The sequence below is a fragment of the Bos taurus genome, chromosome 15, assembly GCF_002263795.3.
Source record: "Bos taurus isolate L1 Dominette 01449 registration number 42190680 breed Hereford chromosome 15, ARS-UCD2.0, whole genome shotgun sequence".
Taxonomy (NCBI): domain Eukaryota; kingdom Metazoa; phylum Chordata; class Mammalia; order Artiodactyla; family Bovidae; genus Bos; species Bos taurus.
The window spans coordinates 7940914-7958933 of record NC_037342.1 but is presented as its reverse complement, the minus strand read 5'-3'; the positions used below and the strand labels follow the sequence as shown (position 1 = coordinate 7958933).

The window sequence follows — 18020 nt, the reverse complement described above, 5'->3', positions numbered from 1 at the left end:
CACCTGTGGCTTTTGTGCTTCTCTAATTATTAGTGATGCTGAGCATCTTTTCATGTGCTTAATGGCTATTTGTAAATCTTTAGAGAAATGTCTATTAAGGCCTTTATTTTTAAATTGGTTTATTTTTTGTTGTTGGATTGTAAAGATTCTTTATGTCATCTGGATATTAATACTCTTACTTTAGCAGATATCTTTTTCAATATTTTCACCAAATCAATGGATTAACCTTTCTTTGTGTTGGGTCCTTTGATGCACCGAAGTTTTAAATTTTGCCAACATCTATTTAGGGCATCCAAGGTGGCTCAGTGGAAAAGATCTGCCTGCAGGAGATGCAAGTTCAATCCCTGGGTTGGAAGATCCCCTGGAGAAGGAAATGGCAACTCATTCCAGTATTCTTACCTGGGAATTCCAAGGACTGAGGAGCCTGGTGGGCTACAATCAATAGGGTCACAAAGAGTTGGACATGACTAAATGACTGAGCATGCACACAAGCACACTTCCTTTTGAATGGTGATATTTTTTCCTCTGCTTTTGAGAGGTTTTCCAACTTTCAAAGTCTCTGCAGCTACTGCTGCTAAGTCACTTCAGTCGTGTCCAACTCTGTGTGACCCCATAGATGGCAGCCACCAGGCTCCCCCGTCCCTGGGATTCTCCAGGCAAGAACACTGGAGTGGGTTGCCATTTCCTTCTCCAATGCATGAAAGTGAAAAGTGTAAGTGAAGTCGCTCAGTTGTGTCCGACTCTTCGCGACCCCATGGACTGCAGCCTACCAGGCTCCTCCATCCGTGGGATTTTCCAGGCAAGAGTACTGGAGTGGGGTGCCATTTCCTTCTCCAATGCATGAAAGTGAAGAGTGAAAGTGAAGTCGCTCAGTCGTGTCTGACTCTTTTCGACCCCATGGACTGCAGCCCACCAGGCTCCTCCATCTGTGGGATTTTCCAGGTAAGAGTACTGGAGTGGGGTGCCATTTCCTTCTCCAATGCATGAAAGTGAAGAGTGAAAGTGAAGTCGCTCAGTCGTGTCTGACTCTTTTCGACCCCATGGACTGCAGCCCACCAGGCTCCTCCATCCGTGGGATTTTCCAGGCAAGAGTACTGGAGTGGGGTGCCATTTCCTTCTCCAATGCATGAAAGTGAAGAGTGAAAGTGAAGTCGCTCAGTCGTGTCTGACTCTTTTCGACCCCATGGACTGCAGCCCACCAGGCTCCTCCATCCATGGGATTTTCCAGGCAGGAGTGAGTCTCTAGGCACTTTATATATATATATATTTCCAAGGATTCTTTTCTTTGTGTTATTCCTTTTTCATATACTCAGTATTGTTTCATGAATAGAATATGTTCTTTTATCTTTCTAAAGAAGAGAAGTGAAAGGCAAAGGAGAAAAGGAAAGATATATCCATCTGAAGGCAGAGTTCCAAACAATAGCAAGGAGAGATAAGAAAGTCTTCCTAAGTGAACGCTGCAAACAAACAGAGGAAAACAACAGAATGGGAAACACTAGAGATCTCTTCAAGAAAATTAGAGATACCAAGGGAACATTTCATGCAAAAATGGGCTTAATAAAGGACAGAAACGGTATAGACCTTACAGAAGCAGAAGATATTAACAAGAGGTGGCAAGAAGACACAGAAGAACTACACAAAAAAGATCTTCATGACCCAGATAATCACAATGGTGTGATCACTCACCAAGAGCCAGATATTCTGGAGTGCGAAGTCAAGTAGGCCTTAGGAAGCATCACTACAAACAAAGCTAGTGGAGGTGATGGAATTCCAGCTGAGCTATTTCAAATCCTAAAAGATGATGCTGTGAAAGTGCTGCACTCAGTATGCCAGCAAATTTGGAAAGCTCAGCAGTGGCCACAAGACTGGAAAAGGTCAGTTTTCATTTCAATCCCAAAGAAAGGCAATGCCACAGAATATTCAAACTACTGCACAACTGCACTCATCTCACACACTATCAAAGGAATTCTCAAAATTCTCCACGTGAGGCTTCAACAGTACACGAACCGAGAACTTCCACATGTTCAACTGGATTTAGAAAAGGCAGAGGAACAACAGATCAAATTGCCAGAATCTGCTGGATCTTAGAAAAAGCAAGACAATTCCATAAAATCCTCTACTTCTGCTTCACTGACTATGCTAAAGCCTTTGACTGTGTAGATCAAAATAAACTGGAAAATTCTTAAAGGGATGGGAATACCAGACCAACTTCCTTCCTTCCTGCAAAAACTGTATGCAGGACAAGAAGCAACAGTTAGAACCAGACATGGAATAATGGGCTGGTTCCAAATTGGGAAAGGAGTACAAGGTTGTATACTGTCACCTTGCTTGTTTAACTTTCATGTAGTTGTCATGCATCATGCAAAATGCTGGGCTGGATAAAGCGCAAGCTAGAATCAAGATTGCCAGGAAAAATATAAATAACCTCAGATATGGAGATAGGGCTTTCCTGGTGGCTCAGATGGTAAAGAATCCCCTGCACTGTGGGAGACCTGGGTTCGATCCCTGGGTTAGGAAGATCCCCTGGAGAAGGGAATGGCAAACCAGTCCAGCATTCTTCCCTAGAGAATTCCATGGACAGTGGAACCTGGCAGGCTACAGACCATGGGGTCACAAAGAATCAGACATGACTGAGCAACTTTCACTCACTCATTCACTTAGATATGTAGATGACACTACCCTTATGGCAGAAAGCAAAGAGGAACTAAAGAGTCTCTTGATGAAGGTGAAAGAGGAGAGTGAAAAAGTTGGCTTAAAACTCAACATTCAAAAAACGAAGATCATGGCATCCGGTCCCATCATTTCATAGCAAATAGATGGGGAAACAATGGAAACAGTGGCAGACTTTTTCTTGGGCTCCAAAATCACTGCAGGTGGTGACTGCAGCCATGAAATTAAAAGATGCTTGCTCCTTGAAAGAAAAGATATGACCATCCTAGACAGCATATTAAAAAGCAGAGATGTTACTTTGCTGACAAAGGTCTGTCTAGTCAAAGCTATGGTTTTTCCAGTAGTAATTGTGGCTCAGCTGGTAAAGAATCTACCTGCAATGCCGGAGACCTGGATTTGATCCCTGAGTTGTGAAGATCCCCTGGAAAAGAGAAGGGCTACCCACTCCAGTATTCTGGCCTGGAGAATTCCATGGACTATATAGTCCATGGGGTCACAAAGAGTCAGACACGACTGAGCAACTTTCACTTCCAGTAGTCATGTATGGATGTGAGAGTTGGACCATGAAAAGGCTGACTGCTGAAGAATTGATGCTTTTGAACTGTGGTGTTGAAGACTCTTGAGAGTCCCTTGGACAGTAAGGAGATCCAACCAGTCCATCCTAAAGGAAATCAGTCCCGAATATTCACTGGAAGGACTGATGCTGAAAATGAAACTCCAATACTTTGGCCACCTGATGCAAAGACCTGACTCACTGGAAAAGACCCTGATGCTGGGAAAGATTGAAGGCAGGAGAAGAAGGGGATGACAGAGGATGAGATGGTTGGATGGCATCACTGACTCAATGGACATGAGTTTGAACAAGCTCTGGGAGATGGTGAAGGACAGGGAAGCCTAGCGTGCTGCAGTCCATGGGGTCGCAAAGAGCCAGACATGACTGGGTGACTCAACAACAACGAAGGATAGCTTTTAAATTTCTCCATGGTCTCTCTTTCCTCTAAATTATTTTTCTATTTTGTCTTTATGTTTGATACCAAAGACCTTCCTCAGATGCCCTTGTTGTTTATTTATATTCAAGCGTGGAAACTAAAAAGCTGATTGCTAGTTCTGTTTGAATGAGTAGTCATTATAGACTGTAAGCTTTAGTGTAGGGCATTCTGGCTGAGCTATTTCAAAGAGAAAGCCTTGCTATTAGCATATTTAGTTCTTTTTTTTTTTTCTAGCTTAATAAATTCTTTATAAAAGAATCTTTCATTTTCCTATCTGTCCTTCCAATGAATTTTCAGGACTGATTTCCTTTAGGATGGACTTGTTGGATCTCCTTGCTGTCCAAATCCTTTCATTTTCCTATCATTTTCCTATATAAACCTGGATGACAGTGTCCTAGAGGACTGGTGATTTTGGAGGGTGTTGTCTCAACATTTGGTATATAATCTTAATCTGTTCACACTATCCCCCTTCACCCTCATCAGTGCCTGCAGTCTACCAACCCAACTGCCTTCTGTTACATCCTCTTCACGGAATAAACCTACAATCTCTGCCTTAGTTGCAGAACAATTGCAACATTGGTGGATATTTAGAAACACATTTTCAAGAGAACTTGGTATTTTTAATTCTACTTTCACTCTCATTAAAAAAAAAAGATCACTGTTATCACTAACTGCAAAACATGTTAGAGGTTCAGTGATACAAATCACGGTACTTGCTTTTTGACTTTTCTTACTTCTGGCTTAGAAACCACTTTCTCATTCAGTCACATCTGACTCTTTGAGACCACGTGAACTGTGGCCTGCCAGGCTCCTCTGTCCATGGGTTCTGCCAGGCAAGAATACTGGAGCGGGTTGCCATTTCCTCCTCCAGAGGATCTTCTTGACCCAAAGACAGAACCTTGCATCTTCTGTGTCTCCTGGCAGGCAGGTTCTTTACCACTGAACCACCCGGGAAGCCCTCCACTTTCTCAGGTACACTAAATTAGTTTCTGCTTGCTGGCTTGTGGGATTTTATTGCTACTGATATTTCTTTCATTTTATTTACTTTATTTTATTTTTAAAGAAATCCCTTGACTAATAGTTTTATGTAGTTTAAAAGGAACAATTATTAAAGTGTGTATTCAACCTGCCATATTTTCCTGGATATCTGTATTTTAATTTTTAATGGCAAATGGGTGGTTTAAATTCTTATCAAGTCATTGAACTTTTCTTTGGCCAACTTTTCTATTGCATATATTTTTAAAAAGTATTCTTTGAGATTTCTCATTTTTATTCCTTTTAGCTTATTTTTAACAAGCTAAAGTGTTTACAACTATGAGCCACTTATTTTAGGATACAATTTGAGCTAAATATTCAAACTAAGTTTTCCTCAAACATAAAGCTTCTTTTCTCAACAATATTTATTTGTTCCATACTCAAAGACTTCTACTGTTTCCATTATAGGATATAAAGTTCTAGTATATATAGTCTGATTTGACTAAGAATTCAGAGTATGTATTTTCCACATTATTAATTATTCTAACTTTCTAATTCTCTCCCTATCCCCATTTTTTTGTAATACTTACCTATTTTTTAAGATTTAAAGATGAGTTTCAATAGCTGTGCCAAGTGTCTCCTCAAAATCCCATTAAAATTTGTGTAGATTTTATTACACAAATTATTACATATAATGCTAAATAATTTATATATGTTTATATACATAGTACTATTCACTAAGTACATGATTTTCCCTTTTCTTAAAGTTGCAAATGGCTGAAAGCCTTGCCTTCCATGGTATGTGAGTGGGAGTCATGTGTATCTCCCTTCCTTTCCTTACAACTGCCTTCCCTTAGCACTGCTCTAGTGATTATGGAGGCAGGTGTCAAGACGCTGCCTCCATCTGCCTGAACACCTGAGCGATAACAATGAGTCTCCCTGCAGATCTGCAGTGAAAATATAGTAAGAAGAATAAGTACTTAAGCTTTTTGAAAGCTACTGAGGTTTAGGGCTTGTTTGGTTCCCTGCATAATGTAGCCTACCCATAAATACAGTTTTATGTTAATGCTATCAACTAATTTGGGAGACCTAGGACCATCTATGATATATCTACTATTGAATTCATTACGACCAAGGAAAGAATTGACAGGAGTTAACTGCTGCATTATTAAAGTTCTTTCAGTTGACTGTTGGCCAGTCCCATATCAATTCCTTTGTCTACACTGTGCTTTTTTTTAATCAAATTATGCTTGAAGGTCTGTGTTCCAGATAGAGTTTCCAAGGGTCGGGTAAAGGGCTATGGTTCCCTAGATCCTGTATTAATCTGTGTCTGGGCACAGACTTCATGAGGTAAACTGCCTTCTTAAGAGTTCAGCTTTTCTGCCTTTCCTCTTGATACGCTCCCCCGGCCCTACCATGTAAGATTCATGCCCCTAGAAGGAAATCCTTGCAGAAATCTTTTCTGAGAAAGACTCCTGTCTCACTTTCTACCCTCAGTTCTTAGCTCTCTGTGGTTTCCTTTCAAATCACAATGACTGAAGGAGGAACCAATTCAAATAGTCAAGGCTGAGTCTACCTGTGTGTGGGAAGGGCACAGGAAAGGGTAAAAGGTGGAAGCAATTTAAAACGTTTTCCACTCAGACCCTGGGAGATCCATGGAGGCAGGGGGGCACATGTTCTTTTTGTGTGAGAATGAATGAATGAATGGACGTCTGCCCACTCTTGTGGTGACCAGCGCTATTTCTTGGGGGTACACAGCTAAGGGGCGTTCCCTAGCTCTCTTGCAATTAGGGTGGACCAAAGAACGTGGGTGGAAGATAGTTCCAGATCTAGTCTTCAAACCTTCTCTTACTCAGTGCTCATCTTCTAGTCAGATAAAATGGAAGGCTCCAAGCTGATACAAAGGGTAGAGCCTCTGGATGAAAGGAGCCTGGGTTTTCTTGGCCAGCCCACTGGAGTGACTGTGAGTGGTCCATAAACTGTTATTATATTATGCTACTGATTCTTGCAGTTCTGTGTTATAACTGTTAGACTATCCTGACATAAAGTGAACAGTTACAAATAAAACTGTGTGTTTTATAGAGTAAATCCTTTGTAGGGTGGGGGTGAAGGGAAGCATAGTCTGTGTTTATGCAGTATTAATTAGTTTATAATAGTTAATTGGATGAATAAGAAAAAGTTATTTAATCATGTTTTACCCAAAAAAGAATAGAAACTGGCTTACTTGATGGGCTATTTTAGTATTAGGTGATAGATAAAATCTGAGAAATATGAGGTAACTTTATTATAGTCTATAGATGCTTCTCTTTTGCAGTTTCCAACTCATTAAGATTCATAACTCATCTATAATCATACAATAGTACTGTTGTTTGAGACTTCCTTAATGAATTAAAAATTGAAAAAGTAAATCTCTTGCATTCAGTTACTTATACATACTCACTTGTATTAAGAAGTAGCAATACTTTCATACAGAGGAATTCTTCTTGGCTGACTTGAAGCTTCACAAACTCCTGTGGGATCTGCCACATGGTTAGGCATAATGAATAGAATGATGACTCCTTCATCCGCTGTCTTGCACCACACACAACACACAAAAGAAAAGCCAACAGTGGGAAAAAAATAAACACACACAGGGTCTTAGCTAGTTTAGGTAATTTATGAGCGATTATGAGTTTTAGTTATTACCTGATTTATTGAACATGACTTTTTATAAACAAACTCAATATTTGGAATTTTAAATGTCTTCTAAATTTACTCACACTACTGGATTTTGAGGTTAAAAATTTTTGAAGTTGGAAGTTTATTTTAAATACACATTAACTAAAATTAATGTTGCTATTCACCTTTACTATCACATTTTAAAAACTTAATCCAAGAAAGGAGAGCAAAGTTGTAGCAGTTAAAAATGTGGTGCAGGAGAGAGCAGCTGCGAGGACACTGGCAGAGAGACACGCGGGTCGTGGCTGGTTGCACACCCCAGCTTCTAGCAAATATTTTAAAAAAAAATAGATAAATAAATAAAAATGTGGTGCTGAGAAACACTCAGAAAATATTTATTTACTGATTTTTTTTCCTTGTGGATAAAATATATAAAATTTTGTGTGCAATCCAATGGGAGAGTGAATTCACAGAAATTGAATAGTGTAGAATACTTCGGTGCATTCAGTTTAGAATATTCGTGTAAAATGGCTACACTGTGAATGATTTTAGAGGAAATATATGGTGATATAGAAAAGAGAACATTAGTAGCATTAAATAATTGACAAGACAAACATGAATTCTGAAATACCGAGAGCATTTACTTAAGGTATTTTCTCAGCTATGTACTGTTTTGTAGTATCTGCATTAGTCAAAGAAGTGATCAGGAATGGTGGGAAAAACAAGACAAAACTAGATTTGACTCAGGAGAGATAAAATTAATCCCAACCATCACTTGGATTCTTTGGCAAATTACGAAGTCTCCTCTGACTTAGTTTTCTGAACTGTGAAATAAAGGGTGCTGATTCCTTACAAATTTCAAGGGACTGTGGGATAAAATAGAATAACATATATGAAAGTTACCTGCAATCTCTAAAGTTTAGTAAAGTTTGGTAAGTTTAGTAATTTAGTAAGTTTAGTAAACTTTAGTATAACTTATCATTTTATATAATTCTGAGTCAACAGACTCAATTAAGGACAGTACAAATACTTTCATGAAAAGATTCTTATTCAGTTTAAAGTTATATGTAGAAAGTTAATTATAGTAATTCCAATATAATCAAGCAAATTGGATTCGATTTTTATTATCTTTCAATGTTTTAAATAAATTACCAGTCTAATTTATCCTCTAGGAAGACAAATAATATTTTCACTTTTTGAAGGTAAGTCAATACTTTTAAGCAAAATTATTCCTCTTTTACTTCATTATCTTCATTACTGCCAATGTAAAAATTTTAACTTGATAAACTAAACATTTATTTGGTCTTTAAGAAGACCAAATGTATTTCTTGATACATTTCTGAAGTTTAAGAAATTTTTATTTGTGACAACTACTATATATTTAAATAAAACAAAAAGCTCTAAATAGCAAATCACGGATAATACATTTTTACTAATATTGTCAGTTCAAGTTATATTTTGAGGTAGTTTCATGAAATATTTCAGGAAATTTTTATTATTTAGGACACTGGGTGTATGATCATCTACTGAAATGTAGTTTTCAAGATTATCCTACGTATACATTTTGATAACAATAACAACAAAAGTCAAGTTACTACTTACTCATTTAGTATTAGATCAGGCGCAAAATATAGCATCTGTCCACTGACATGCTTATAAGATCTCCATCCTAGTCCAAATACCATTAAACTCATCCAAGAATACTGGATGAGAGTTATTTGGTCATCAATATGTAAGTTCCGAAAACCTACAAAACAAATTTAAGAATAGAATGATCCCTGTGTCAAAAATCACTATGTCAAAACCTGAAAAATAAACATTTGAAAACAGATGTAAGTAGGGTATGCTCCAATACCTTGGCTACCTGATACAAAGAGCTGACTCACTGGAAAAGACCCTGATGCTGGGAAAGATTGAGAGCAGGAGGAGAAGAGGGTGACAGAGGATGAGATGGTTGGATGGCATCATTGACTCAACGGACACGAGTTTGAGCAAAAGTCTGGGAGATAGTGAAGGACAGGGAAGCGTGGTGTGCTACAGTCCATGGGGTTGCAACGGGTTGGACACGACTTAGCAACGGAACAACAACAACAAGGATAATGTTTTCAGTCAAAATGTTTATATACAAAAAAAAAATCAGGAAATAATAAAGTCAGAAAAAATTAAAAAGGATAAGAGATTGGAATTCATTAAAATTAGTCATTGTGATTTAGCATTTCTGGGAACTCACTAATTAAATCAAATGCATCATTCATTCATGCAACATTTATTTATGGAGAGTCAATTATGGACCAGGCACTGTGTTAAAATGCTGCGTTACAAAGATGAGTAAGACAAAACCCTTACCCTAAAAAGAATCTTAAAAGATAGAGTAGGTAAGAAGGAATCCACCAGGCAGTAGAGCAAGTAGGAAAACTGCCCCAGACAGAGATAATGCCAGAAGAAAGTCAGACTGCTGAGGAATCTCAATTCTTTGGGATTTAAACATAAATTGGTTTATTTTGTAAAACCCCTGTTTTCAGTTTTGCTACCTCTAATTTCTCTTTAACAACTCTTAATTAAAGTTTGAGTGGATTCCACAGGTTTCTGATCACTTTTGCTTTCTGAAACTTAATCCAGTTTCATTTTAAACTCCCCTATGGCTTAAGAGCTTTAAAGTCTGTATGTATATGGGTGTGTGTGTGGGTGTGTGTGTGTGGTGTGAGTGTCCTGGTCTTTCACACCTTCACAACCTCTCCCTTTTAGATTTTTCTCTGGTTTTGGTGGCAGAGGAAGAATGGCAGGAAAAGGGCAAATGCATCGTGACTTACATAGTCAGCGTTTTTTCCCAGCTCTTTCCAATTCTCTTTTTGCCTGCTTGGGGAAAGATAACCAGTTCAGCACTGATAACGTAAAGGAGGGTAAGGCAAAGAGGTGTTTGGAGGCGTGGGCTGGTGTTGGATCATGGGTGGTCTTGCATGCCTATGAAGCAGCAAGGGGAGTGATATAGCCTGATTTACACTATGCAGGGCTCACTGGCAGCCATGTGGAGGATGTGTTCAAGGGAAAAGGTCTGAAGTTAGGGAGAGAAATTGGGAGCTATTGCCAAAGTCCAGGAGAGAGATGATAAAAGCTCGAAATAAGTCAACAGGTAGGAGTAGAGAAGATAGAGCACATAGGAGAAAGGTTTAAAGAGTAAAATTAAAGAAATTGGCAACTGAATATATACAGATTGGAAAAAGAGGAAGTCAAATAGATGTTTCAGTTTTTACTTGAATGGTGCATGATGATGATAACAGCATTACTGAGACAAAATAAAGGAGAAAAAACAGGCGAGAGAGAAAATAAGAAAGCTTTGGACCTGTTTGAGGGACCAGTGGAAGATTCATTTCCATAGGAATTAGAGGTATGGGGACATATGGAGCAAAAGATATAAAACTCTAAATTATTTGTACTTGAGTACTTGAAACAGTAAAAGTGGGTGAAATATTTCATTAAAGGTATAAAGAAAACAAACATTTTGGTAGGATCATCAACCACGTTCTATAAAACTTTTTAAATAACATCTATTCCTTCTAAGACTCTGCTGAAGTCCACTTACAAAGGACCTATTTCAAGAGTCAAACTTAATTCTTTAGATCTCAAGTATAAAATAATTTTATTTCCTGATTTGGTTAATAATCTCAAAGTAAACAGAAAAGGCTATCTTTCCTTCATGTACTTCCTGCTATTCCCATCTTCGTATGACTAGCAGGAAGACTACTCTTTTCTTCCTGGAAATTCTTAGTCTCAGAGAGACTGAAAACAACCTTAGCACATATTCATAATCAGCGGTACCACGGCAGGTATTTGCCCCTTTAGAGGCAGCGGGACTTCCCTCCCACTTCCCGTCTCTTTTTCCCTCTATGCGAATAGCTTCCCATCGTTTGGTCAACCAAACTACAAAAGCAAGTACCCTACGTTCCCACAAGGAGGCTGGCTAAGGCCTCTGGTTCCCTGGGCTTGTGATCTAGGTCTGATCCATAGAATACCTACTATCTGGACTTTGAAGCAAAAAATAGTAAAACAAAGATCAAGATATGGGTAGGCTTTACTTATGATGGTGGTGGTGCCTAACGACAGTGGGATCCAATGGGGTCATTTGTGATTCTTGTCTTGGCCCTCCAGAGAGGCCTTGGTTTCTGTCTCCTCTTCAGACTTGTCCTTCTATTCAGTGAAGCCCTGACGTCTTTTCAGAAAATTATGTTTTTCTTTTTTGTTTGGTTTTTGATAGCAGGATGTTTTTGGTTTTTAAAACTTAGTAGCTGCTAAGTCACTTCAGTCATGTCCGACTCTGTGCGACCCCATAGACGGCAGCCCACCAGGCTCTGCCGTCCCTGGGATTCTCCAGGCAAGAACGCTGGAGTGGGTTGCCATTTCCTTCTCCAATGCATGAAAGTGAAAAGTGAAAGTGAAGTCACTCAGTTGTGTCAGACTCTTTGCGACCCCATGGACTGCAGCCTACCAGGCTCCTCTGCCCATGGGATTTTCCAGGCAGGAGTACTGGAGTGGGGTGCCATTGCCTGAGTTGGTGTTTATTGCTTACTTCCTGACTGACTCAGGTACAGAAAGACTCTCTAAAAATAACTAGCCAAGAAAAACTTGGCATGCAATTTTCATAATTCTCTCTTTATTTTCATGTCATACATGCATCTTGAAGTTCATGTGTATATATTACCTGTTTTTTTTTTTTAAATTATGAGTCACTCAATACATCTAGTACAGAAATGCCACTTGTAAACTACATACTTTATAGGCTTTAAAAAATGGGTAATTACTTCTTCCATTAAGTTTAGGATCATTTGATAAGAGATAAATAATAAAGTTTCCTAATTCCTGAAAAGCAAGACTCCCTCAAGGGAGGCACATATAGACTTGGCTTATTTTGGGTATGTTATAATATAAAAGGCAAATCTTGGTGAAATAAACTATAAAATTACCAATATTTATAGCAGAAAGTATATTCTATGTAACAGAATGAAAAAAAAAATCAGAAAAATAGCTTTATTTACTCCCCCTTTAAGTGAGTTTATCTGAGATAAGGGTACAATGGTAAATTGACTTTAACATGCTTAGTACAGAAGTGCAATTTTTTGAAGCCATTAACTGTAATATCATTCATTACTTTATACTGAAACAAAGACGGGAACACTGAGATCAAATTCCCATTGATGATAATGATCAGGTAAACTCAGTACTTTTGAGATGAGGATCAAAATGAAAACCTTCACACAGAGAAGTGATGGATGACCTGTAATTGTGTTCAACAAGTAGTAAAGAAAAATGCTCTTTCCTTTTAAGTGACTTGACCTGATAATTTCTGTCACAAACTGTCCAAGCCTTAATGCCTAAAACAAACTGAAAAGAAAGTGTACAGTAACACCTGGCCTACATGACCTTCTAGGTTCTCCTGGCTTAATCCCAAAGATTTGATAAAATATACCAGCTGTGCTCCTGTCAAAACTGTCATGTACTGAAACAGTTCATCTATAACAAGGGAAGAGCATCGACTATCTCAGCACCTTCCCACACAAGCACAAAGAAGCTTCAGCACAGCAAGTGTAATCACTACCATACGTTTGATGAACTTATGCACAAATGCGAACTTGAGTGTAAAGATTTAAGGCAGCATAGTTCTCAAAAAAGCTAAGGGACCTTCGACTCAATCTGGGGAGGCTTGGGGAAATCTTCCTAGGGCAAGCTGATTAGCATCCTGAAGACTAGTTAGGGACTAGCTAGGGGAAAATGTGGGAGAAGCGAAGGGCCACCAGGTAGGGAAAACAAAGTGGATGAAGAAAGGCTGGAAATTGAGCAAAGAGCTTTGTGGGAACCAAGCCTCAGAGGTGCTTGGAGTGGGGGAGTGAGAAAGAATGTAAATTCAGGAGCCGGAAGGACCTGAAATAGTAAGGCTAAGAAGTTTGACGTTGTTCTGGAAAGGGATGGGAATAATATAACAGATGATAATTGCTTTTGAAAAGATGATCCTAGTGGCAGAATTGAGGACTATCTGCGGGCAGTGTGAAACTGTGATAATAGTGTCAGTCGGGGGCTGTGGCTGAAACCTAGGGGAAAATGATAAGGACTTAAAATAGCTCAAGGTAGTAGCAGTGTAAACAGCATGTATAATGAATCATACATATAATAAGCAGAGTTGACAGAGGTGAAGGAGAAAAGTGAGCAAAGGATTATAACCAAGATTCTGTCTGCAGTGCCATTTCAAGATACAGAGAAAGGTTTTAGGCTCATGAAGTAGAAGGTCATGCTGGCTTGGAAGCTCATGTAGGTAGAAATGTGTAATAAGCACAATAAATATATAGTCCAATACTTCTGTAGAGGATCTAGGTTGTCACCATGTAAGTAGGAATCATGAGAATATAATGGGAGCTGAAGACAAGGCCGTAAGTGAGCAAATCCAGCCCTGCAGACTGAGAAACTACTGGAATAGAAGATGGAAGCAGGAAATGCCAAATTCATGGGAGAACAAGTCCACAAAGGAAACAGATGTGTAAATCGAGAGAAACATATCTGCCTGGAAGGGAATGAACGCTACAGGAAGAGTTTCAGCAAGACACGGCTCCTCCGTCATGGCTTCAGAGGTACGCGAAACATGGTAAGGGCTGAAAGTACTCATTTGATTTGACAAAAGATTTTGGTGACATTGACAATAGTAGTTTCAGTGAAATAGAATATTAGAAAATCATTTTTTAGTGTCTTCATGAAAATACTATCAAACCCTGACCTTACTCCAAGAGGGCTAATCTCATTTCTTTTCCATCACTTTTTTTTGGGAGAAGTAGTTTAATTTATTCATTGATTTGGGGACAGAGACAAAAATATTTTGTCATGCATGCAATGGCTATTACTGACTCAAAAGATATTTTGGCATGCTTCAAAGGCAAAAAAAAAAAAAAACAAAAAAAAAACAGGCAAAGGACTGTTCTAGTCTTCTGATACTGATGAATGCAAGTAGTCTGGCTGAAAAGTCAAATATGTTTACAAATGTCAAAGCATTGGCCAGAATATTTTTTTTTCAGCAAATAAATAGAAGAATCAAGGCAAAATTTATGCAAAGGAAATATTTCTCCTGAACCTCTCTCTCACATCAATTCTGCTACGATGTATTCTGCTAAATACACAGAATAAAGAATAAGGATGAAGTTGGACTGGGAATGAGTACTTAAACATTTAATATCCAAAGTCTACCCTGACTCAGCCCACAATGTACACCTCTAAATTTACTTTCTGCGATTCTCTCCGATATAATTTTCTCAGCGATTTCTTAATTCTTGGATGAGGAAACCCCCAGAACGCCAGTGGTGTTTGAGAAACCATATGCAAGTTGTATTCTCTCAATCAGCAGCTATTAACAATTTTAATTACTATACTGTGGGGGGAAGGTATGATAACATTTTTATGTTACTAAGGGACCTTCACTCTTCTAGAACCATTCTTATGCTGGTCTAATTCATTATTCACCAAACACACCTCATGATTCCCTTGTTTTACACCATCAGCCACACTATTCCTTCTATCCAGAATGCTTTCTCTTCTTAACACTATTTATCAAAGTTTCACTTCTCCTTCACGGTGTACTTTAACTGATGCCTTGTCTCTGAATCCTTCTCTTGTCCCTAAAGACAAGTTCTTCTGTCTCCATTTTTTAAAATCCGTACCTTACGTCACTTTCACACACTACTACAGTTGATCTTTGAATAACACAGATTTGAACATGGGTCCACTCACCCAAGATTTTTTTCAGTGCTATAGTACTATATGATCCATGGTTGGTTGAATCTGTGGGTACAGAACTGGTCCAATTTATTACTCACCAAACAAACCTCTTGATTTCCTCATTTTACAGTATTAGCCACATTATTCCTTCTATTCAGAATGTTTTCTCTTACCTATATGTGGATTCTTGGCTGCTTGGACAGTCAGTGCCCCTAACTCCCTCGCTGTACTAGGGTCAATTGTATAGCTGTTTGAGGCTTCCCTGATGGCTCAGATGGTAAAGAACCTTCCTGCAATGCAGGAAACCTGGGTTCAGTCCCTGGGTCAGGAAGATCCCTTGGGTAAGGGACTGCTACCCACCCCAGTCGGAGAAGGCAATGGCACCCCACTCCAGTACTCTTGCCTGGAAAATCCCATGGATGGAGGAGCCTGGTGGGCTGCAATCCATGGGGTCGCTAGGAGTCGGACACGACTGAGCGACTTCACTTTCACTTTTCACTTTCATGCATTGGAGAAGGAAATGGCAACCCACTCGTGTTCTTGCCTGGAGAATCCCAGGGACGGGGGAGCCTGGTGGGCTGACATCTCTAGGGTCACACAGAGTCGGACACGACTGAAGTGACTTAGCATAGCATACCCACCCCAGTATTCTTGCCTGGAGAATTCCATGGACAGAGGAGACTTGTGGGCTATAGCCCATGGGGTCGCAAAGAGTCAGACACGACTGATCAACACTTTCACTTTTTTGAGTATCTTTCATTACACTGTTTTGAATGTTCCTTAACAGAGGGAATACATCTTGCTCATTTTTTAAATTTTGCAAATATTATGCTACTTCAAGTTTCAAAAAGGAAAACATTACCCACTGAAGTTGGAACTAAGTGTCAATGTAAAATCATTCATATATAGATACAATATGTCAGAGACAATGTAACCTCAGAGATCACTTGTAAATGGACTGTCATGAGGCATATTTTGTGAGTCTCCATTAAATAGAAAAAGAAAGGTATTTCTGAAATAGTATGGTAAAGATGTCAGATATGCTGTGATCACCGTGACCCGTCGAAGACAAAGGAGAGCACAGACAAAGATGCAACGGGAGTCCCTGAGCAGGCAGCACAAGTCCTCTCGGGGGCTTGCAGCCACGCGTCCTGTGGCTCTCATGCGTGCTGACACCTTGGTGATGATCATCAGCCTGCATCTGATCTTTTTCCTCTCCCAGAGAGGTGTTTAAAATTATCTTTTTTTTTTCTTTGCAAAGTTAAAGGGCATTGGTTTCTTTGGATAAACATATATACCCAAGGAATTTTAGGTCTTGAACAAACACTTATTACATATGGTGTTTTCACTTCAAATCCCTACAGGTCTACTATTCAAACGAGCCTAACCAGACAACACAGGATATTGTGAATAAGTGCTGTCCCTGTTTAGTTTAGGGCCACGATTCCTTTCCCCAGAGCTTTGGGGCAGATTTCTCTTCTCTGATGCCTCAGAAGGCCTGAAATCTTAAGCTGACTCCCAAAATACACTTTCTGTTTGTGAAAGAACTGCCTGATCTACCTACATGTTTTCCGAGCAATATCTTTTTTTTTTTCCACTTTAAATAAGTAAACTATCAATAAGCTTCATTTAACTAAGTCCATCTTTTACAGACCAATAACCCTGTGAGTGGATAGATAAAAGAAGTTTCCCTTATGGACAAAACTGATGACCAGGTGCGAGGATGTGCTGCATGGCAATGCAGTGCCATCACGAGCCCAGCCTGCTGGCTCCTCTATCACCACTGAGTGAGGGTTGCGTCTTGCACAAAGGAAACGTGCAACAGACATTTCTCAAGTGACTCACGTGAACAAAGTTGGAGGTTTTTGAGCAGCTAGTAGTTTTGAGAGCAAATTGTTATACACGTGTCCTTCTGAGTCCTCCCACAGAGGTCAGTATGGTCACTCTGCTTCACTGACTGCTTTCATCATTCATTCAAATTACTCTCAGCATTCAGACCATAAAAATATGGTTTGAAAGACCATGGGCCACTCAGTACTTTGATAATTTTAATGCTTCCCTTATTATACAGTTAATGAAAACAACATGTGTAATACTGGTGATGCCATCATTCTTGTTTACTTATACACAAATTACATTTTGCAACATTAAAAAAGTCATCACCAAATGCAATGTGAAAATTTTCTCTCACTCTTTTGGAGGGTGTGTGGGGATCAAAAATCTAGACAGATAGTTGTATTTCAACTAAGGGGACTCAATTAGTTTTTTTCCAAAATGAATAAATTATCTTTGTAATTATAATTGGTTATTTTCTAACTTTGCCAAATGATAATAGAGTCTTTTTTTAACAGTAGAGAATCTACAAAATGAAAACCAAAGAAATATGAGCTATGTCAACAAAAATCAAAGAAAGAACCTTTCCAAATAATAGAAAAACATAAATGTTTAAATACATAAACACTCATATTTTAAAACTGAAAAAGTTCACCAATGTTATTGTAATATTTTAATAAAAATCTATTAAGTTTGATAACCACTTTACAGTAAACTTTAAAAAGAATTCAGAACTTTTCTAATAAAAAAAAAAATTACCTGTCCAAAGCCTTTCAACAAGAGTGAAGCTAATAAGAACCTGGGCGTTTTGATTTTTGATGTTACTTTATCTTCACTAGAATAGTGAGTTTAATTAACTTTCTCAACATGTATTTTTTTAAAGAGTCAACAAACAGGAATCTATTTTTCTTTCTGTCTCATGTAAACTTGACTTTTCAATAACAATTCATCTATTATATTTCAAACCTTTCAGGTAGAAGAACTGAGAAATAGTATTAAGGCAAATTGGGAAATGAATTCTTTTTTTAAAAAAAGGCTATTAAATTTACTTGGAGACTAAAATGTATATGTTTAATTCTTGATCAGATAAACTAGTCTAAAGGAGTATAAGGTTACTATCAGTGTGAAGAGAAAATAACTTTAAAA

At 38.5% G+C, this 18020-nt stretch overlaps 1 protein-coding gene across 3 annotated transcripts in view; it reads right to left on the bottom strand.

Annotated features, from left to right (window-relative positions):
- Positions 1-18020, bottom strand: part of PGR (progesterone receptor) — a 113359-nt gene that overhangs the window by 8491 nt on the left and 86848 nt on the right. For all 3 annotated transcript variants that reach the window (XM_025002034.2, NM_001205356.1, XM_025002035.2), the window contains 2 exon segments: positions 8895-9039; positions 7075-7205 (listed from right to left, as the gene is read on the bottom strand). In XM_025002034.2, coding sequence (XP_024857802.1) covers positions 7075-7205; positions 8895-9039 — 276 coding nt within the window.